The 23,699-nt window shown below is 42.0% G+C and overlaps 1 protein-coding gene across 1 annotated transcript in view; it reads right to left on the bottom strand.

Moving 5' to 3' along the window:
- The window catches only part of CDH23 (cadherin related 23), a 677,284-nt gene that overhangs the window by 44,176 nt on the left and 609,409 nt on the right, over positions 1 to 23,699 (bottom strand). Inside the window, exons 40-45 of the mRNA XM_081954507.1 lie at positions 16,036 to 16,169; positions 14,738 to 14,947; positions 10,840 to 10,947; positions 7,676 to 7,778; positions 4,181 to 4,306; positions 1,090 to 1,293 (exon numbers count right to left, since the gene is read on the bottom strand). Of these exons, the coding sequence (XP_081810633.1) occupies positions 1,090 to 1,293; positions 4,181 to 4,306; positions 7,676 to 7,778; positions 10,840 to 10,947; positions 14,738 to 14,947; positions 16,036 to 16,169 (885 nt within the window). The remainder of the gene's footprint in view (positions 1 to 1,089; positions 1,294 to 4,180; positions 4,307 to 7,675; positions 7,779 to 10,839; positions 10,948 to 14,737; positions 14,948 to 16,035; positions 16,170 to 23,699) is intronic.

Below are 23,699 nucleotides of genomic sequence, written 5' to 3'. Positions count from 1 at the left end.
CCTAATCCCTACGGCACCAACCGGTACCAGTCCATGGTCTGTTAGAAACCGGGCTGTCCAAGGGGCAGGTGGGAGAGCAAAGCTTCATCTGTCCATGCCCAGAATTTAGATTGTGTCTCAAACCATCCTACCCCCACTACTGCCCCGGATCCATGGAAAAACTGTCTTCCACAAAATCGGTCCCTGGTGCCAGAAAGGTTGGAGGCTAGTTTAATTTTGTAGATTGATATTCTGGACAAATCAATAGACAATTTGTAAATTAATATTCTGGACAAGTTTGGAGCTACATAAAATCTCTAATTGAAACTGGCAAGGATTGAATGAATACAGTTTCTGTGTTCATTCTCAGGAACTAAAGTATGATTTAACAGGGGAACGGTGAATCCCCATAGTTTAGTATATTAGGAAAATATACTTTTAAATTAAAATATGATTTTTAATTAAAAATATAATTTTTAAGATCAAAGTTGGAAAATGAGTCACTTGATGTTAGTTTTTCAAATAAGTTTTCCTCTGCTAAGTGGAACTGATTTTTTTTTTCTTTATCTGCTTCTATTCTAAGACCCACCTATTCCAAGCAGCTGGCCTGGCTTAACTTTGATTTAACCATATCGCTCCTGACGGGTTTTTATTGGGTATTTTAATTATATTTAATTATCTAGGGGTTTTTAAATACTGTATTTTAATTGTTTTATTTGTCAGCCGACCTCCTCCTTGTGTATGTCTCAGTATATGTCTCTGTTATATGTTTGTTTTGTCCACATATTTATTTCATATGTTTCGTTGTACGCCGCCCCGAGTCCTTCGGGAGAGGGTGCGGCTAAGAAATAAATATTTATTATTATTATTATTATTATTAATACTGCAGTTGTATTTACCAATGGGTAAATGGCCAAATAAATCTGATCTTTTTTAATACGTTAGCAGAATTCACAGTATAGGTTATTGTAAAAATAATAATAATCATCCCTGATTTTCGAAGGCAACACCCCACCCTCTTCACATTTCCAGTGATTTTGTTTTTATTTTAAATTCCTAATACTTAACTTCAAATCAGTTCCAAATTTTCCATTTTGCCTTCATTCTAACCTGCAGGGCTGTTTTCTAGTATCCGAACGGATAAGACAGCGGGATGGAATATCGGTCTGTTGTCATTATCATCCAGAATGGTCACGGTGAGATTAGCAGTACTGTTCAGTTGGCCAATGTCCGTTGCAACAACCAGAAACTCCAAGATGGGATTCAAGAAAGTCTCTCTGTCAATCACCTTCCCCGGCTTCACCGAAATGACACCTAAAGGTTAATAATACGAGAAAGAGGTGAGCTCGACAGGGGGAAAAATGCAGTCCAAGGAGTCTCCAGATTTATCAAGCACGTGCCACAGCCTTTTGTATTATCAAAACAGAAATAGTACACACTGAGTTTGGCAAGAGGGAAAGGAATGGAGATTTCCTTGCTAAGTGATTCATGCAGTGAGATTTTGTAATAATGAAACTTCTATTCCTATTTTTTCTTTGCCGTTTTCACAAAGACAGTGTTGTTGTGACAATTTTAAAAAGTCAGTGTTGCAAAGATATAGTAAGATTTTTGTTTCAGCTCCATTGAATGCAAAATAGTTTACAGATGTCTAAAACTGGAAATCAATACACCGAATTATTTATTTATTTATCATATTTATATAGCTGTCCATCTTATACTCTGGATAGTGTACTTTTTTTTTGAAAAGCCATAAAGGGAATAATATTAGGAATATCCCATAATCCAAAAAAACACCAATATTATTAAAGACCAGAAGAGAGCATATTCAATATTATAGACAATATAGTCATCTCACCAATTTTGTTGAGATCCCCAAGCCTATTGATACAGGCAATGAATCTAATTTCTTGTCATAAGCACCAAACTTCCCAATGAACTAAGGATCTGTGAAACCCTACAATATTTAACAGAGACCATGTGCCCTTCTAGACAGGAATAAAGTTGCAACACAAAACTGAACTCAACCCTCTGATGATTAGTTCACACCATCACTGGATGCTTCCCATTTTGGTGGATATGGGGGATACTGTTGCCGCAATCACATAGTTTAGAGCAAATAGAGAAGACCTATTGCCAGTCAGCAAAACTTAGTGTAGAAGCAGGAATGGGTTCCAACACCAACTTCAATGCTATATATATGGCACTAGCCGATAACCCGGCGTTGCCCGGGTATTTATTATAGGTGGGAAATGTCCGAACCAAACGTAATTTCTAAAGTTGGATTTTCCCCCTTACCAGAATACTTGTGGTAGTACTGTGACGCTGTTACCATGGCAACTCCACTGCACTGTACAGTAAAAGCCATTTTATGGCAGTACAGTAGAAGCCATTTAAAGGCACAATAGGCTGCATCTTAAGAGAACACCCCCCCTTGAGGGGTGTTAGGGGTGTCTTACCCCCACAGTGTTTGTCTCCAGAGAGTAAGTCATCTGTGTACCACATTTGGTTGAAATTGCTGGAGGTGTTCCAGAGTATGTATGTATGTATGTATGTATGTATGTATGTATGTATGTATGTATGTATGTATTGAAGCCATGATGGCACAGTGGTTAGAGTGCAGTACTGCAGGCTACTTCTGCTGACTGCTGGCTGCCTGCAATTTGGCAGTTCAAATCTCACCAGGCTCAAGGTTGACTCAGCCTTCCAACCTTCCAAGGTGGGTAAAATGAGGCGCCAAATTGTTGGGGGAAATATGGTGACTCTGTAAACCGCTTAGGGAGGGCTGTAAAAGCACTGGAAAGCGGTATATAAATGCTATTGCTATGGAGGAAAACATCTGGCTATTCTCACCTCGAAGAACCCACTCAGGCTACATTAAGGGGACCAAAAGCATGATGGTGGAATAATGAGAGTATTGCAGCTTTGTTTCTTTGAGAAGAAAGGAAGAAATAAAATGGCACAGAACTGAAAAGGCAGAGGAGACTGGACAAAGATTTCTTTCCTTATCTTTTTGGCCAGAAAGGGCAAGTTTTGCTTGGCTAACAGTTTTGAGCAACTCCTGTAGTCTTACAAAAAATAATAACAACCATGCTCACCAAATCCTGTTAATCTTAAATAATCAGAATAGTTTGACAGGTCTTGATTTATTTAAGTAAGGCAGTGAGAAAATGTGGCCAGTGGTAAAACTGGTGATCTGGAAATGCCTCATGCTAACCTTATGTAATGTACAGAGATTTATCAAGCAGATTTGTTACAAGTCTGAAGGCATTTTTTCAACTGTTTCCACATTGTTCTCTCATGGGGCAGAAAAGAAATGTCAGAGTTTGTTGCAGAAATCACATCCAGAAAGCACACACAGATAACTGATTCAGCAGGATTCATTAACTTCTTTATATGCATAATAACACGAGTAAATCTACAATGCCAATAGTGGATTCTCCAACGTGGTAGTAGTTGCAGGCAAAACACAGGGAGAGGAGATTGTTTTAGTTTCAGTTCAGAGAGCAGACTAGATTAGTTCTCTTGCACAGACTCAGAGCTACATAGGAAAGCCACGCCCAGGCTCCTAGCCATCTGGCATGGCTCTCAGTCACCAAATAGTTCCCATTGGCTGACCCAGTTGCCATGCCTATACATTGGCTGACCTTGTTGCCATGTCTCTGCCAGTTCATAAATATTCTGACAAAAAATATATCCTATTGCATCTGCTGGATGGACAAATCCTTTGAACTCCCTTCAGGGGCTTCAGGTTGTAAAAAGATCCCAGATGTGATTGTTGAGCAATGGGGCTGGACGTGGAGGATGTTGGGGCCGAGGAGGCCTTTCCAGCCGGCAACCTCCTAGGATGCATCATGAAGTTCAGAGATAGTTATTGTTCTATACAGAGAGATGGTGTCCGTGGGAAAGCACAGCCGGTACAGACCACCAGACAGGCAGATCCAAAGGAGAATAAGTCGTTTAATACAAAACTGGAACAAATATGTGGATCAAGGTATTACAAATCCAGGGGAAAAACATATTTGAGGAGGCTCCTGGAGGTCTCTGGGGTGGCAACTGATCCAGTTGCCATGCCTATACATTGGCTGACCTTGTTACCATGTCTCTGCCAGTTCATAAATATTCTGACAAAAAATATATCCTATTGCCTCATCAGCCTGAATAGGCAGACAGCTATACATGGAAGAGTGCATGTCTTTCTTACCTGTTCTCTTGTCAATGCTAAACAGGTTCTTTTCTTTTCCAAGCAGTTGATATGTCAACACTGCATTGATGCCCTTGTCATCATCCAAAGCTAGGATTGGTCCATTAAGGACAGTGAGAAGAGTTCCTGAATCAAACAGAAAGAACTCAGAAAAGAGGCATAATGTTGATAGACTGACTCTACCTCCCTCTTCCCTTTCCCTGATGATCAACAATGAAGCATGAATGAATGAAACAGGGTGAGATCCTACAAAACAATAAAATAGTGCCTGGTGTAACCTTGGCAGACTGAATCAAGACGCCCTTGGGAGAAGCCTTAAGTCCTGCTAAAACAAAACATATGTTCATCAGCCACATTAAAGTGGAGGGAAAGTATCAAGACATTTAGTGGGATGTTATCTTCTGAGCAAATTCTTAAACTCCCGAGACAGCATGTCAGTTAAGGATATCATGTGGTTCACTGAGATGTAAAGTACATGAGAAACTATTTCAAGTATTTAAAGTCATAATTTCACAATAGTTGAAAAACTATATTTATGTGTAATTACCATATTTTTCGGAGAATAAGACGCACCTTTTTCCCTCAAAAAAGAGGCTGAAAATCTGGGTGCGTCTTATACATTGAATATAGCACTTTTTTTGCTGGTTTTTGCTCATTTTTGCTCCCCCCAGGAGCACCCTACAAGACCCCTAAAGGCTATGCATGCCTTTTTTTTTTGAAAAAAAAAATGGGCCCATTTTCACGAAAAACAGGCTGTTTTGGGGAGGTCTACAGAGTGCAAAAACTTTTTTTTTAATTTGCCTTTTCAAAACCTTGGTGCATTTTATACTCCAGTGTGTCTTATACTCTGAAAAATATGGTACTTTAGGGATGATTTCATATTTCAGATACTGTACTTCAAACAACAATTTGACATAGGAATAAGCCATCTGCTTATATATTTCCTTCTCATAAGTATTTGGCTTAACAAAATAGTACCTGGTTTAATTACATCACAGCTATGATAACCAGAGGTGGTATTCAACCAGATCGGACCAGTTTACCCGAACCGGTAGTGGGAATTGTAGGTGGCCCATCGGGCCCACCCACCCGCTCACCTGCCCTGGCTCTATTCTGTCCTATTTAGGTATGTTTTCAAGCCAAAGTGCATGCGCGGAAAGCCAAGCGAATGTGTGGGCAAACAGCTAGGGAAAGCAAGTGAATACTACCCCTGGTGATAACCAAATCTGTGGGGGTGATCCTTTCAAATCAGATCACATATTAAGGTCAACATTATGATTTGCAATCCTCATTTGGAAGGTTTCTGCAAAAGCATGTTGCTATTTCAGATATACTGAAATAGCAAATTGGTCCAAACAGGAGCTGTTTCATTAAACTCAGATGAGGAGTCCTTGCCGCTCTCTGAGCTTGCTTGTTTTCTTGCAGATGTTTCATTACCCAAACTAGGTAACATCACCAGTGCTAGGTAACATCTGTGCTAGGACTAGCACTGATGGTGTTACCTATTTTGGGTAATGAACCGTTTGCAAGAAAACAAGCAAGCTCAGAGAGCAGCAAGGACCCCTTCATTTCAATCCCGAGCTACAATACAATAGTAGAGTTGGAAGGGACCTTGGAGGTCTTCTAGTCCAACCCCCTGCCTAGGCAGGAAACCCTATACCGTTTCAGGCAAATGGCTATCCAACATCTTCTTAAAGACTTCCAGTGTTGGGGCATTCACAACTTCTGGAGGCAAGCTGTTCCACTGGTTAATTGTTCTAACTGTCAGGAAGTTTCTCTTCAGTTCCAAGTTGCTTCTCTCCTTGATTAGTTTCCACCCATTACTTCTTGTTCTACCCTCAGGTGCCTTGGAGAATAGCTTGACTCCCTCTTCTTTGTGGCAACCCCTGAGATATTGGAACACTGCTATCATGTCTCCCCTAGTCCTTCTTTCTCTTAAGCTAGACATACCCAGTTCCTGCAACCGTTCTTCATATGTTTTAGTCTCCAGTCCCCTAATCATCTTTGTTGCTCTTCTCTGCACTCTTTCTAGAGTCTCCACATCTTTTTTACATCGTGGCGACCAGAACTGAATGCAGTATTCCAAGTGTGGCCTTACCAAGGCATTATAAAGTGGTATTAGCACTTCACGTGATCTTGATTCTATCCCTCTATTTATGCAGCCTAGGACTGTGTTGGCTTTTTTGGCAGCTGCTGCACACTGCTGGCTCATATTTAAATGGTTGTCCACTAGGACTCCAAGATCCCTTTCACAGTTACTACTACTGAGCAAGGTATCATCTATACTATACCTGTGCATTCCGTATTCTCCTTTATTCTCCTTTATTGATTAAACTGAGAATACGAGGAAGCATGCTTATTCCCACCATGCAATTCAAATATCAGAAGCACGAATGCAACTGATATCTGAATGGATCAAAGAAGCAAATGTGAGTATCTAGAATCAGCCCATGAGACCTTGTCATTTTCACTGATGCTGTTATAATTCAAGTGAGCTACAAAAGGTCATAACTTAGCTTTAAATAATTCCCCATTGCATAGTTTGAAAAAAAGCTAAATTTTCTGAACGGGAAAGAGAAGTAGGAATATTTTAGAAATCACCAAGGGCCAAGAACAGAAGCAGTAAAATAAATCTGGGGGTGTATTTGACTAATTCAATTTCCCTTTCTGTTTCTTTTACTTCAAAAGCATTTTTCCTTTATATATAGTACAGTAATTTCTCAGAAAATTTTCTCCCACTTCACTTATATATCAGGAAGTCCTCAAACTGCCCAGAAGTACAAGTCATTGTAGTCATAATAGAGGCATCCCAGGACTGGACACAAATTTTTGACATTTGTTTGCACTGGTTGTAAAGTGAAATGGTTGTTAAGCAAACACTGTGGTTTTAAACCAATGCCACAGTTATTAAACCAAAGGTCTTCAAACTTGGCAACTTTTAAGACTTGTGGACTTCAACTCACAAGTCTTAAAGTTGCCAAGTTTGGGGACCCCTGTATAAACAGATCAATTTGGTAAACATTTTTTGGGGGGGCGGGGGAGTAAAAGACCAGAAACCAGAAAAAAAAGTCATGAATATTGATTATGTGACTGCAGGAAACTGCAAATGGCTATAAAGGTGAACCGGTTGCCAAGTGCCTAAAATAACTTCAAAAACTGGTCGTAAGTAGTTTTAGAGATCCGTCGTAATTTCAAATGGCTATTAAGCAACTGGTTGTAAGTTGAGGACTACCTGTATGCCTTTGAAAACACACAAATCTTGCAATAGAGAGAGAAAAAGGAGAATCATTTTCAAAAACTGGAAAAGTGTCCTGTGCCTGAAAAGTATGAAGGAACAGGTTTTTTCCTCCCTCATCACCATTTTATTTATTGTATGTGTCTTAAAATATTGTTAACAGAAAAATAGAATCTTTTATTTGTAGCGGGGAAGCCTGGCTGCCTGGAAGGGACTCTCTGCATGTCATGAGATTTGGGCAGAATGAAGGACACACTTACCTGGAGGGGAATTTTCTATCACCTCAGCCTGGTAGGAACTCTGAGTGAAAAGTGGGTGATTATCATTTTCATCCGCTACTGTGATCACCAGCAAGTCAAAATCCTGAAGTTGTACCAAGAAAAAAAGAAACAGTGATTTAAAACAAGATTCAAAGCAAGAAAGTCCATTTGCCTTTTGAAAGAAAGCACCCATGGGACCATCATGACCTGGACAACTGAGAAACTCCGTAGGCATTTAGCTATGCACTTTGAGATGAAGACCCTTTGAATGGTGTGATGCGTGAACGGATTTCCAGGGGAAAAAAAGGTAGATTTACAGGACTCAGCTGATTCTGAGGGCACAAATAAACCTCCAAGTGGCCTCAACCAACGGCTCTCAGAGAAGGTTGCTAAGAAGTAGATTAGCGGTCACCAACTGTTGGTCCGTGGACCACTGCTGGTCCGCGAGAAAATTTTGGTGGTCCACAGAAAAATTATTTGCATTTTTTATATTGCACTAAATCAGGGGTCCTCAAACTATGGCCCCTGGGATGGATACATGCAATGAATGCTTATGTTGCTGCAGAGAGTCTCCCCCTTCAGGGCCGTTTTGTGTGGGTCAGGGGGAGCCCAGAAATTCCAACTTGGGGTCTGCTTCAGCCTCCTGGTGTGGGGCATTGGGTGAAGACTGGAGGGAAGTGCCACTGGGGGCAAAGAGCCGGAGGGCCTTGTTCCAGTGGGACTGTATCATGGCCTGGAACTGGCTGACCATATCAGCCCGCTGAGCCTCCAGGTGCCAGTCCCTGGCCTTGCACTCCCGCAGGTCTTCCCTCTGCTTGGAAAGCCTAAGCTCGCAGTCCTCAGTGAGGTGCTTCTACTGAGCTTCCTTCTCGGTCAGATCCAATTTGGACTGAGCCAGCTGTTTTGCCAACTCTTTCTTATGGTGGCTGCTTAGCTCCAACAACTGCTTCCTGTTGGGGCCCTAAGGAGCCTGAGCGGGGAGGCGAGGCGAGGCTGGGAGGGGAGGGGCAAGTAGAGGCTGGTGAGGCGTCCCTCGATGTGAGTGACATCGAGTTGGCCACACCCACCCAGTCACATGACCACCGAGCCATGCTCACTCATCCGGTCATTAGGCAGACATTAGTGGTCCGTGGTCCGCGGGATTTAAAATTATGAATTTAGTGGTCCCTGAGGTCCGAAAGGTTAGTGACCCCTGAATTAGATGACTGCATGGAATATAAACCCTTCCTCTCTCCACAATTCAGTCAGAACTGAAGAAGCTTCTTGGATGAGAAGTGAAACCCTAATCCTCTTCAAGCAGAACAAGAAAGGCTAGTGGTGACAGAAAGCCCCTTTGGGACAGCCATGACTTGGATGACTGAGAATCTCCACAGACAACGATTTAAAATTGACTTTGCCTTTAGAAGGAGCTTCTTCTCACAATTATCGTGAGAATTTTCAGGATTCATATCAGTATTTCTGATTTGATTTTCTCTTTGCATATTTACATCCTGCGCCAGCCCCCAAAACTTAGGGTAAAAATATTACAAATTTCCACATAGTACAGGGGTGTCCAAACTTGGCAACTTTAAGACTTGTGGACTTCAACTCCCAGAATTCCCCAGCCAGCTCTGCTGGCTGGGGAATTCTGGGAGTTGAAGTCCACAAGTCTTAAAGTTGCCAAGTTTGGACACCCCTGACATAGTACTATCCGAACCTTGCACTCCAGAAGTCCATTTAACTAAGTAAGTCATTAAAAAAACAACAACACCTTCTTAAAAATATTTGCTTTTGAGCTGGTGGTCTTTCTCCATGAGAAGCTTATTTTTGATCCATTTCCAAAACCCAAGGTAAGATACACAAGGGCAGGGAATGTTTGCAGGTTTGGGTTTTGGTGGAAGTTAAAATGTTTAAAGTAGTGAAACCCATCCCACAGGTTATTCACAGAGGGTGGTTCAGGAGTGGGATTCAGCCAGTTCGAGTGAACCGGTTGTTCGGGTGAACACCCCCCCCCCCCCACCACCCCTGTGCTTTCCTGTCCTATATTTCCCTGATTTTAGCTCAGCTGATTCACGCGGTACAGTGGATTGCTGAACAGCAACTGTTTTACTCACAGGCGCTGACATAGAAGGTAAGTTTTGAAGCTTAAGAAGGACGTTTTTTGAATGCTGCACGGGCACGCAAAGCACACACTCACCAAACCGGTTGTTAAACCGGTTACATCCCACCACTGGGATGGTTAGACAGTGGCCACAAAGATGCAACTGGAGCTCTGCCTGGTTCTTATGTGCAAAGCAACCTACATAAAAACTGAGCAAAGTGTTGATTGTGTTGTGATGATAGCTGCCATACCAGTGGTGGGATTCAAAACAAATTTCTACCAGTTCTGTGGGCATGGCTTGGTGGGTGTGGCAGGGGAAAGATACTGTAAAATCTCCATTCCCTTCCCACTCTAGGGGAAGGTTACTGCAAAATCCCCATTCCCTCCCGATCAGCTGGGACTCGGGAGGCAGAGAACAGATGGGGGTGGAGCCAGTCAGTGGTGGTATTTACCAGTTCTCCAAACTACTCAAAATTTCTGCTACCGGTTCTCCAGAACTGGTCAGAATCTGCTGAATACCACCTCTCGATCATACCCTATGGATATCCCTGCACATAGGCCTTCATTATTTTGAATTTTGTAGTACCACTAAAAAAACAGAGAATCAGACAAGACACTAGCTAGTGATGTCTGTTTCTGATGGGTAAGGTCTTGTCTACTCTCTCTACTTTCTGTATTCTCATTAAGTATTTGGGAAATTTGATTTCAGAATTACTGTCTCAGAAAATACCTATTTTTTACATGCCTATTGTAACACAATAGAATATATTTGTCTGTTATCTGATGCATCCGTCAATGAAATCTAACTATTGTAAGGTTGTGGGTTTTTTTTTTCAAGAAACTTGTGGGGAACCGAATGATTAATGGATAACCTATAATGAAAAAGAAAGTTTGAGAACACGGTTAGTAATAGCTTAACCGCGCATCCGCTAATAAAGGAAATTAAAATTTGGACTGCAGTCCTGTGTTTTATATATAGTTCAATGATTTCTGTTTTTTTTTGGGGGGGGGGGATATTATATCCAATGCTCTTGGATAAATGCAAACTTGTTCAAACTTAGGAAAAGATACAGTCAGTAATTACCCTTCTTGCATTGCGTGCGTTTTCTGGATTGTCCTTCACCGTTATCGACAGTCTATATTCTGACACTCGCTCCCTGTCCAATGGGCGATTGACATATACAATACCAGTCTGGGGAAGAGAAAAAGAAAGCAAAACGCAGTGAGAAAAACATGAAATGAAACTGTTCAACTTGCTTTGAACTGCCAAATGTATTTAACGCGTAAGGCCATTAAAGATTTAGAAGATTCCTTGAATCAGAAAATGTGTTTTGAAGCAGCTATTTAGGCTGTACAAATTTATAGTAATGACTCAAGTTACAGGGAATTTGCTGAACCCCTTGAGGACAATGTAACAATCAATACTCCTGCAATTAATTAAAAATGATTAAATTGATACAGGAGTGAGTTGTGTTTCCATTTAGACTGGATGAAGCATCTAGCATGCACTAGCTCTGAGCTTTAATTTAGCACAGCATGGCACACTGACAAGGTCAGTTATAGCTTCTCAATGATTTGCAGCAAAATAAACCAATTTTAGCTACAGTTTGTCAGGGGTGTAAAACTCAAGGCTTGGGGTGTGTGTGTGTTTACTATTTGGCCTGTGGGCCCACCCTGGAAACATTGAAGGAACATCCCACAGGGCTTCTGCCAGCAAAAACGGGCTCCCAAATTCCACTTTCGGCTGCCACAGCTTCCTGCAACATTCTGCCAGTGAAAACAGAGCTCGGGAGGGCTGCACATGGGAGTGACGTTCAGCTGGCCATGCCCACCCTGGCCCCCATTGATGTGGCCCTCAATGAAATTGAGTTTGACACCCCTGCTGTATGTTGACGACAGAAGAGAAGAGGACGTTTTGATACTGAAGAGCAGCTACAGGTAAACTTTATGCATAACTATCTGAAATACAGACAGTGCTCAAGTTATGTTCACTCAGCCAGAGACTATTCAAAATCACAATGGCACTGAATGGAGCTAGGATGGAGGATATTTAAAATTGGTCCTCAGAATTCTGACCAGCACACATTCTCCAGGGTTGCATAGCTGTGATTTCCTATGGTCTATGCTGTCTTCCACAAGCAAAATCAATGGGAAAGCTGGCAGGAAGTTATAAAAGTAAAAAAAAAAGAAACAACTCCTTCCCCAAAGAAAATAACTAAGCATCTAGAATAGTTTGCCTCTGAGGAATGATTATTCTTGAAGGGAAGGGAAGTAGGGGGGGAGATGAGACAGAAGGGTATAAAATCAGGTGTGTTAAAAATTACTTTTCTTCTCTTTTGCAAAGTTAGAACTTGAAATCACTTGTTAAAAGAACACACAGGGGTATTGAAGATTGATAAAAAGAAATACTTTTTTTTACACAGGCAACACATTTATAGTAAATATCAGCCACTGGAGTGCCGATGTGGAAGACAGCTACACTATCATTCATCAATCAATGGGTGCCTTGAGAGAGGGATATAATTGTAATATTGAACTGAACTCTGCATTGATCTCTCAACACTGTTACTGCCGCAATCATGAGGTAGTTTGGTCAATGCAGAACTCCCATCTTGAAGCAGTGAGTCTTACTGCAGAACGTTGCAATATTGCTTTGCACAAAGTGATCTGCTGGAGGTAAGAGCTGGCTTGCTCAACTTCCCAATTCCTGAAATCCAGCCATGGATGGGAGATGACATCACTGTGCTAAGGGTCTCAAATATGGATCTATCTTACTAAAAGTGCTACCATGATGAACCTCTACATGAAAGTTATGGTTAGGCATAGGGCATGGGTGGGTTCCGACAGAGGCTACTGCCGGTTCGCTCAGGGACGTGCCCCACGTGCTCACGCATGTGCAGTACAACTAAAATTGCTCTGCGCATGCACAGAAGCAAAAAACAAGATGGCGGTGCCTATGGCGCCGCCGGGAGAATCAGTTCAGGGGTGTGGCAGGCCTAGGTCGCTGCCAGTTCCAGCAACCCAGGCAACCATGCTACTACCAGTTCGGCCGAACCAGTCCCAACTGGTAGGAATCCAGCACTGGCATAGGGGCTGCATTGTTTTCACTCTGAATGCCATAGGTTTATTAAAGAGCATTTACAGTATTTTTCGGAGTATAAGACGCATCAGAGTATAAGACACACTAAGGTTTTGAAGAGGTAAATAAAAAAAGTAGGTAGGTAGATAGAGGGATAGAGAGGGAGAGAAAGAGAGAGAAATATAGTAGGTAGGTAGGGAGAGAGAGTGAGTAGTTAGGTAGGTAGGTAGATAAAGGGATATAGATAGATAGATAGATAGATAGATAGATAGATAGATAGATAGATAGATAGATAGATAGATATGGAGAGATAGAGAAATACAGTAGGTAGGTAGGGAGAGAGAGACAGAGTGTAGGTAGGTAGAGGGATAGAGAGAGAGAAATAGAGAGAGAGAGAAATACAGTAGATAGGTAGGGAGAGAGAAAGTAGGTAGATAGATAGAGGGAGGGAGGGAGAGAGACAGAGAGGGAGGGAGAGAGAGAGAGAAATACAGTAGGTAGGTAGGTAGGGAGAGAGAGAGAGAGAGTAGGTAGGTAGGTAGATATTTCCAGGTGTATTTATCCATGTGCTGGAGAAGGAACTCACTTGCAATCTGTAGCATCTAAGACTTTGTTTCTGCTGGCACAGCACTTGATTAATGTAATTCTCATCAATCAGTTAAAGAGCTTTCCAAAAGGGAAAAAAAAGTTTTTGCACTCTGCAAACCTCCCAAAAACGGCCTGTTTTTTTGCAAAAATGGGCCCATTTTTTTCCCAAAAAAAGGCATGAATAGCCTTGGGCGGGGGCTTGCAGAGTGCTCCTGGGGAAGTGGGGGGGGGGAGAGCAAACAATGGCCTGTTTTTCACAAAAACGGGCCCATTCTTCATCAAAAAAATGCATGCATAGCCTTATGAAGGCTTATAGAGTGCTGCTGGGGGTTGGGGGGAGAAAACAGGCCATTTTTTGCTCATTTCTGCCCTCCCCAGCCCCCAGGAGCTCTCTGAAAGCCTCCATAAGGGTGTGCACGGCCATTTTGGTGAAGGGGGCGGGGCTTCGGAAGGCAAAAATGCTGTATTCAGTGTATAAGATGCACCCAGATTTTCACCCTCTTTTTTGAGGAAAAAAGGTGCATCTTATACTCCGAAAAATGCGGTTTGTAGTCTGAATCCATGCAGATTAGTGGATTAGGGAGACTCAAGTCCTGATCCTCCTTTAGCCATGGAAGACAACTGAGTGATTTTCTCTTAGCTATAGACTGGGAGTTTGAAAAAAAATCTGTTTCCAAAACTACCCTGTACCAGTATCAGATACTATGGTCCATAAGCTTTACTGAAGAACCATTATTTTGCAATGAATTAATATTAAAATACTAGCCGATAACCTGGTGTTGCTCGGGTATTTATTTATAGGGGGAAAATGTCCAGACCAAATGTAATTTCTAATGATGGATTTTCCCCCTTACCAAAGGGAGCCACCTTGTGGAGTACTGTGAAGCCCTTAGCATGGCAACTCCACTGCACTGTACAATAGAAGCCATTTTAAGGCACAACAAGCTGTATCTTAACAGAACACACACCCCTAGGGGTTCTAGGGGTGTCTTACCCCTACAGTATTTGTTTCCAGATAGTAAGTCATCTGTGAACCAAGTTTAGTTGAAATTGCTCAAGGCGTTCTAAAGTTATGCTGGATATAAATATATATATCCCAGTAAGGGTATGGCTAGCTGATGAGAGCTAAGTAGCTTGAAATAGATCTATACTAGTCTCCCTTTATTTATATATCAGCACAAATACAACATATATATATATATATATACTTGTTTATTTTAGATCAAGTTAAAACCTACAACTGTAACTCCAATTTATTCCAGAACGTTTGATGCAGTAGGCCACCAGACAGATCTAAAAGACCTCTAAGGCTTACCGTACTGTTGATGTAAAAAGCATTGTCTCTATTCCCTGCAGTGATGCTAAATGTTAAAAGAGCATTCCTGCCACTGTCTGCATCCCTGGCAAGGATGTGGGTCACGAAGCTGGAGATGGGAGCAATTTCACTGATGGTGAGATTCATTGGTAGATTCAAGAGGACGGGGTCATTATCATTAACGTCCAAAACATTCAATCCCACCATGACCTAAAACACAGGGACAAGGCACATGAGAAGAGCAGTTAAAAGGCCATTATTACAAAGAACATTCCATTCAAAAGATCTTTCATTCCCCACTATCCTGTCAAAGCTGAAGAAGCTTCTTGGATGAGAAGAGAAACGTCTTCAAAAGAAAAAAAACAAGGAAGTCCTGAAAAAGCACCTTCGGGACATTACAAAGAACACTCACTCTGTGACTGGGGCAAACTCCTCCTCCATTTCTCCACATGGCATCATAAAGACAAGAATACAGGTAAAGGTAAAGATTCCCCTTGCACATATATGCTGGTCGTTCCCGACTCTAGGGAGCGGCGCTCATCTCCGTTTCAAAGCCGAAGAGCCAGAGCTGTCTGAAGACATCTCCATGGTCATGTGGCCAGCATGACTAAATGTCGAGGGCGCACGGGACACTGTTACCTTCCCACCAAGGGCAGTTCCTATTTTTCTACTTGCATTTTTACATGCTTTCGAACTGCTAGGTTGGCAGAATCTGGGACAAGTAACGGGAGCTCACTCTGTTAGACGGCGCTGGGGATTCGAACCGCCAAACTGCTGACCTTTCTGATTGACAAGCTCAGTGTCTTAGCCACTGAGTCACTGCGTCCCTTTTAGAATACAGGTAGTTTTTGACTTATGTCTGGTTGTCAGCAACCATTCAAAGTTATGACGCCCCCCCCCTCCAGATGTACTTTTGACCCAGATTCAAAGTTCTGATGGCTGCTGCCCCCCACAGTCACATGACTGCATTTCTGGCCTTCACTAACAGCTATTTGCACATCCTATGATCGCATGATTTACAATGATTTTTGTTGGAAACTAGCGTTTGCTTCTGGTTTCCAGCCAAAACAACCTGTTCTGAACAACAACAGTGGCATTTGCTTAAAGACTGCCACGAGAAAGGTAATAAAATCAAGCGTGGTCAGGTGATTGACCTACTAACTAGTTATAATCACAATTCCAGGTTCCATTATGGTTGTAAACCAAGGACTACTTTAGTCCCTTTTGTTTTTTTACCATCCACAATTTGTTACCTTTTTTCAGATGGACATTTTATCATTTGAGCCCCCACGACTTACCGTAGAACTGAGAGAAGGCAGCCCTCTGTCCTTGGCCTCGATGGTGAGATTATAAAAAGCAATGTTCTCTCGGTCCAGTTCAGCATCCTTTCTCACACGTAGCTCCCCTTCCACAGGTGAGATCACAAATTCCCCTGCAAGACAGACACAACTATGTCCTGGGAAGAAAAGCTCAAATAATAACAACAACAGTAAGAATGCTACATTGATTTTATGGGCTGGGGGTCTGGAGCCCCATTTGCTGGGGACATTTTTATTTGTGGTTGGACAGGAAACAGAGGTGGCATTCTGCCAGTTCGGACCGGTTCGCTCAAACCGGTAGTGGAAATCGTGGACGGTGGGCCTGCCGCCTGCCCCAGCTCTATGCCATCCCATTTAGACATTTTTTAAAGCCAAAGAGCTTGCACGGAAGGAGTGAATGCGTGGATGGGGTGTGTGCGAGCGCGTGCGAGCGAATGCGTGGACAGGGCACGTGTAAGCAAAGCTAGCGCACGAGCCCACATTTGCAAACTGGTAGGGAAGGTAAGTGAATCCCACCCCTGACAGGAGAGCCTCTTATGATTCTACAGACAGAGTGTCAGGCCTGGAAGCCATCTTTTATATTGGGACTTCAGGCCTGCCGCATTTTCTACTGTTGGAAAACGGCACTCCAAGCACCCTAGAAAGCTTCATATTTCTTAGGGAAATGGGGACAGATATTGGGAACATAATTAACCAAAATGCTCCACTGTAGAGATTTTATTTTTATTATTCAATTTATAATAGAATATTATATTTCTACAGATAGTGTAGAAGCCATTCAACTTCTACATTATCTGTAGAGATCGTAATCTATCAGAATGTAAATGTACCCACTATTAGCCAGATATCAGGTTCCGTTCACACAAAGAAAATGAACCAGATGACTAAGCAGGTAGTTTGTGGTAAATGTAATCTTTATAAGCCTGTTCCGGTACTTCCAACAAACACATAGTGCAAAACACGAGTGAATTAAAGTCAAGCCTGTAATTCCGTACTTCCCTCCACCATTTAAATCCTCCTGTGCCTCGCCCTCTCCTACGCACGTGCAATACACCCAATATACTCCGATGACATGACAGACCATGCTGGTTTACATTGCCATGCCTGCGCTGGTGCCGTGGCAATGTAAACCAGCATGGTCTGTCATGTCATTGGAGTATATTGGATCTGAAGGTCCTTCAAGCTCTTGGCATGGCAGGGAAACAAATGTGGCACAGCAGCGATCTAAGTCACGAAATGCCCCCGTCACGAATCTCCCCACCAACAGAATGGCAGCCCCAAGCCACTGAGAGTGCCAGGGCCAACACCAGCAAGCTCCAGATTCCAACTGGTGTGATAGATTAACCCTATGGATGCAGTTAGTGGGAATTGTTTTCAGTTAAGACTGTACATGTTGAATATAGGCAAGGAAAACGAAATGCACAGGTACAGTATAGGTCAGTGATGGCGAACCTATGGCATGCGTGCCACAGATGGCACGTGGAGCCATTTGTCAGGGCACGCGAGGTGCTGCCCTGTCAGCTGGCCAGTGCGCGCATGAGTTCACCGTTTTAAAAAGGCATTTTTTCGCCCTCCCCAGGCTCCAGACGCTTTATAGGAGCCTGGGGAGGGCGAAAAGAGCCTCCCCTGCTCCCCCCGGAGGCCCTCCTGAGGCTTCAGGGACCGTCCGGAGGCTTCCCTAAAGCCTTCGGAACGCTTAAAACGACCTTCCGAGCAAACTGGAAGTGACTTCTGGTTTGCTCGGAAGGTCATTTAAATGCTCCGAAGGCGTCAGGGAAGCCTCCGGACCATCCCTGAAGCCTTCGGAACGCTTAAAACGACCCTCCGAGCAAACCGGAAGTCATTTTAAGCATTCAAAGTGTTAAATCTCGAATGAGGAGACTGAGACGGGTTTAAGGCAACTGTGTTTATTGCAACAAGCACTGACAGGAACAACAAAACTAGTCGTCTGACAGCTATTTATACCAGGAGCTGTCAGACGACGAACCAATAGGAATAAAGTATTTCTCCCGCCGGCTGGCCGGTGCGCCTGGGCCAATCAGAGGAGCCCTATTCTCGGCTGCCCTCTGCTGGCCAGGCTCACCGGTACACAACACCAAGGCTTCAGGGAAGCCTCCGGACGGTCGCTGAAGCCTCTGGAGGGGGGCGGGGGAGGCTCTTTTCACCCTCCCCAGGCTCCTATAAAGTCTCTGGAGCCTGGGGAGGGTAAAAAAAGCATGTAAAAATGGGGGGGTCACGCCTGTTGTGCGTGCATGCGCACTGGGGGGGGTCACGCATTGCATTGTGGGTGTGGCATGCCCACACACGACCCCCCCTGCGCTCCCCCCACTTGTGGCACGCGAGCCAAAAAAAGTTCGCCATCGCTGGTATAGGTGGTACCTTGCCCAATAGTAGTAACTGTGAAAGGGATCTTGGAATCCTAGTGGACAACCATTTAAATATGAGCCAGCAGTGTGCAGCAACTGCCCAAAAAGCCAACACAGTTCTAGGCTACATAAACAGAGGGATAGAATTAAGATCGCATGAAGTGTTAATACTACTTTATAATGCCTTGGTAAGGCCACACTTGGAATGCTACATCCAGTTTTGGTCACCACGATGTAGAAAAGTTGTGGAGACTCTAGAAAGAGTGCAGAGAAGAGCAACAAAGATGATTAGGGGACTGGAGGCTAAAACATAAGAAGAACAGTTGCAGGAACTGGGTATGTCTAGTTTAATGAAAAGAAGGACCAAGGGAGACATGATAGCAGTGTTCCAATATCTCAGGGGCTGCTACAAAGAAGAGGGAGTCAAACTATTTTCCAAGGCACCTGATTATAGAAGAAGAAGCAATGGGTGGAAACTAACCACGGAGAGAAGCAACTTAGAACTGAGGAGAAATTTCCTGAGAGTTAGAACAATTAATCAGTGGAACAGCTTGCCTCCAGAAGTTGTGAATGCCCCAACACTGTAAGTCTTTAAGAAGATGTTGGATAGCCATCTGTCTGAAATGGTATAGGGTTTCCTGCCTAGGCAAGGGGTTGGACTAGAAGACCTCCAAGGTCCCTTCCAACTCTGCTATTGTATTGTATAATATCCAAATGAAGGAGCGAAGCCGAGGAATCAAGGCTTCACTCAGGACCACCAACAAGACAGGAAAAATAGTTTGCTGTGATTGGCTAAGCCATCTGAGAGCTCCCTATAAAATGGCAAACAGTTGCTAGGTTATTGCTTGTTGCAATAAAGAGTTTGATGCCGAAGATCTGCTTCTGTCTCTTCAATCACCCACAATTCAACAGTATACACTTGCAACCTTTATGTATTAATGTAGAGCTTTCCAGGAAGGTTAAAATTCAATGATCTGGCTAGGAAGAGCAGGAATTGAAACTGCACCTATTTAGGAGACAATTAAATTGAACCACACAATTCGATCTCATTAAATAACAACAACAACCAAAAAGCAATCTCATCCTTATTCAGGCTCATATCTCATCATATATTTCTGGCAGATCATACTCTAAGCAGAAAGGCCTCTGTTTGTCCCATTAGAGATACACCACTTTTTTTATTTTTATTTTATTGTTTTAATTAAACACACACAAAAACATTCTTCATTACATCTTCCAGAAAGCATGTCGATTGGTTACAATTAAATTTCGTGCATTACTACAATCATTCTTTATATGTCATTCATATTGAATTGTACATTTTAAATAAAAAATCTTTATACCATCAATATACCAACATTCTCATTTAACTATATTTGTTTGAACGTACTTTTGTCTAGAATCATTTATATTTATATTATAATAAATGTCATGATGGGTTATCTGTTAACGAATAAACATTTTAAAAGCGAAAACATTCTATAAGCAGCTACAACGTTCTACTTATTTATCACCTAGAATTAACTAATTTTTTATTTTTATTGTTATTATTTTTTTCCCATTCGATTATGTTTTATTTGGGTTTCACCATTCTTAACTTTCTTATTTTACCCATAACTATTATTTTTAAGTTTTGTTACATTCCTTCACTGATTCTTATTTCTTTCCTCCATCCACCTATACCATTTATCCCATATCTGGTAGAATTCTGATTCTTCTTTTCCCTGAATTTCTTTAGTTAGTTTGTCCATTTCAGCACAGTCCATAACCTTTCTTATTATTTCATCTTCACTTGGAGTTAGTTTGTTTTTCCATTTCTGGGCATAGGCAATCCTTGCCGCCGTTATTATATGTAGTATTAAATACTGGATTTCTTTTTTGTATTTCGCAGACATTATTCCTAATAAGAAGATTTCCGGTTTCCATTCTATTTTAACTCCCGTTATTGCCTCCAGCCAATTTTTGATCTTTTTCCAAAACTTTTTAGCCTCCTCACAGGTCCACCATAAATGGTAATACGTTCCGTGTATCGATTCGCATTTCCAACATTTTGGGGAGGTATTTGATGATATTTTAGCTAACCTTGTTGGTGCCAGGTGCCATCTATAAAACATTTTATACTGGTTTTCCTTGTATGCAACTGAGAGTGTCATTTTTAAGTTTGTTCCCCAAAAATTTTCCCATTTGTCTAATTCAATACTATATCCAAAGTTCTGTGCCCATTTTATCATTTGTTCTTTCACAATTTCCTCTTCCATTTTATACTTCAGGAGAAATTGATATATTCTCCCTATCATTTTTCTATCTGGGCTTTGAATGATTTTATCCAATTCGTGTGGTTCTGTTTCAATGTCATATAATTTGGTATCTTTATTGTATTTAGTTTTGATTTGAAGGTAAGTTAACCAGTCAACTTTCATGTTCTGTTCTGCCAATTCTTCAATTGTTTTTAAGTTTCCCTGTCTATCAATTAAGTCTCTATATCTTAGCATTTTGTTCCAATCTATAAAATTTGGATGAGTCGTCCTTTCTGTCGGTGATAGCTATTTTGGAATTTTGACAAAGTGGTTTTTTTTTAAATTTTGAGCCATTTTTGCAATAACGCTCTTCTAATTAAATGTTTTTGAAAGTATTTGTGCGTTTTATTTTTATCATCCCATAGGAATGAGAGATACACCACTTTTAAACGTGGAAATTTAAATTAGGATTACCTACAGCAGGGGTGTCAAACTCAAGGCCCAGGGCGATGGATCTGGCCCACGGGTTGCTTAGATCTAGTCTGCGGGGCTGCCCTGGAAACAGCAAAGGACTGGCCCGCAGTGCCTCTGCCAGCGAAAACAGAGCTCGGCAGGGCAGCACACAGAGCTCCGTTTTTGCTGGAAGGGAGTTGCAGGAGACCATCACAGCAGAAAACGGAGCTTGGGAGCCCATTTTCTCTGGCGACACAAGTGACGTCAAGCTGGTCACACCCACCCTGGCCATGCCCACACCAGGCCCCTGGTGTCAAACACAACCCTGATGTGGCCCTTAATGAAATTGCATTTGACACCCCGATCTACAGCTGTTGTGGCCCGCCAGCAGGCATTGGAGCTGGCAGCAGAATAAGACAGTGAGGAGGTTGGGGAGGAGCAGGGGCCAGTCCTGGAGGCTGGGGAAGGCTTGGACAAGGGCTCTGCGTTGGAGGCAGAGATGGGGCCGAGGCCATCTGGCAGTGATCAGGTGCCTATGGAGGCAGTGAGGCAGAGGAACAGCGACAGCCTGTTCCCAGTGTGCCCATGTGCAGAGCTGCCAGAAGAAAAAAACAATGCAGAAATCAGGGTAGACTTGGGAGTAAAGTCACAGGTAGAAGGTGATTGGCCCCTCCCATAGGAAATAAAAGAGTAGTGAAAGGGGAGTGGGCTTTTGCAGGAAACAATTCGTTCGGTTGGTGATTAAGATTAGTTTCAGGAGTGTGAAGATTTGTCCGTGAATCTCAGAGACTCTGTGCCCAGTCTTTCCTTGCACAGCACCTCATTTGGAAAATATTTACATGGCAGCTTTCTACAATAGATAAGGTCTGTAGTCATAAATATTCCTTTGAAAGACTGTTTGCCAGGCCTTGCCGAATGTCAACGAGAGGAATTCACATTCGTTTAATAAAAGGGGTTTTGTCGGGACCAGAACTCTGCCTCATGCTTTTTGGGGATGCCTAGGTCAGAACAACAGCAAGGTTTCCCAACTTGGCAATTTTAAGACTTGTGGACCAACTCACAAAATTCAGGCTGGGGAATTCTGGGAATTGAAGTTCACGTGTCTTAAACTTGCCAAAGTTGGGAAATTCTGGTTCACACTGTGTAGCCAAAATAGGAATGTATGAATTTATCTTATTCCTAAAAGTCACATATTCACAACACACTGTACAAGTTAAAATGTGCCCTTGCTTTCTCCCCAGTTCAAGCAATTAGTAAGAAACAGGAAGTCAATTTTTCCCTTAATCTCCCTTTCCACGTAATTCAGAAAGTGATGACTGTCTGTCACCTTTTCATCATTGTATGTTCTGGTTTTCTTGACATGTTGATACTTTCCCGCTGACCACTGGTTTTTGTTCTTTATTTTTTTGACGTTCTTTTTTTTAAAAAAAGTAATGTTGATATATTATTTTTTATTTGAATTGTACACTCCACTTTGGAGTTGGGCACTGCCTAAACCGAACAAGGGAAGGAGACAATGACAAAATACTTCTGGAAACCTTGACAAGAAAACTACAGGGACACAATTGACCGGAAGAAAAAAAAATTGAATCAATTTTAAAGATTAAGAAAAAATTTAAAAAATAAGAAAAGGAGATGCTGAATGACATCTGGTAATTGCTCATGGCCAGATTTTCCCCCATCCATTGAAAAACTTATTATTCCTGAAATTTTGCAGGTGTGTTTTATGCTCTGTTTTACAGTATGTTGAAAATTTACCTCTTTTGTTACAAATTTTTTTTGGGGGGGAAATCCCATCCTGCACCTTTTTAAAGAATGAATTTTCTTGAACATCATTGTATATTGTTTTTTAATATATTTTAAGGTTTGCTTTATTATGCAACCATACTATTATTATTATTATCATCATTAAACATGAAACTCAGTCAACTGAACATTTAAAGATGAATCACACATATTATTGACTGGCACTGTTGGTTTATACGGGTTGCTAATAATAATAATAACAACAGCAACAATAATAATAATCATGCAAGGACCTACAAATTACCAAGTCCTACAAACAGAAATAGAATGACTATGGCAAAGGCAAGCAAGGGTAGTACCAATAGTAATTGGCGCCTTGGGTCCAGTCCCAAAACAACTGGAGACCATTTGAACACCATAGGCATTGACAAATTTGCCATCAGTCAATTGCAGACGGCGGCTTTACTCGGAACTGCTTCCATCCTGGACGATATCTGTAATACCGTCAAACATCCAGATTTGCCTATCCCAGGTCCTTGGTAAGGACACGATAGGTAGACAAAAATGCCAAACCCAAACTGAACTTCTGGCTGACTGTGCGATGATTAATAATGATAATGATTAATGTATATGCTCCCAGACACCCAGAAATTCTAGCTGGTTTGCAATTGCGAGAAAAGAAAACAATGCAAAATAAAACAGAGAGAAGAAATCCAGATAGGAAGGATTATAGGAAAAAAAGAATATGCCTGAGACAGGCCTGGATAAATAGCGAGGTCTTCACAGCCTTTCGAAACACCAGTAGAGTGTTTAATGTCTAAATTTGAATTAAATGATATAT

This window comes from Natrix helvetica (assembly GCF_964273705.1).
Source record: "Natrix helvetica genome assembly, chromosome: 5".
NCBI lineage: Eukaryota > Metazoa > Chordata > Lepidosauria > Squamata > Natricidae > Natrix > Natrix helvetica.
Note: the sequence above shows the minus strand (reverse complement) of the source record. Positions and strands in the feature narration are given on the sequence as shown.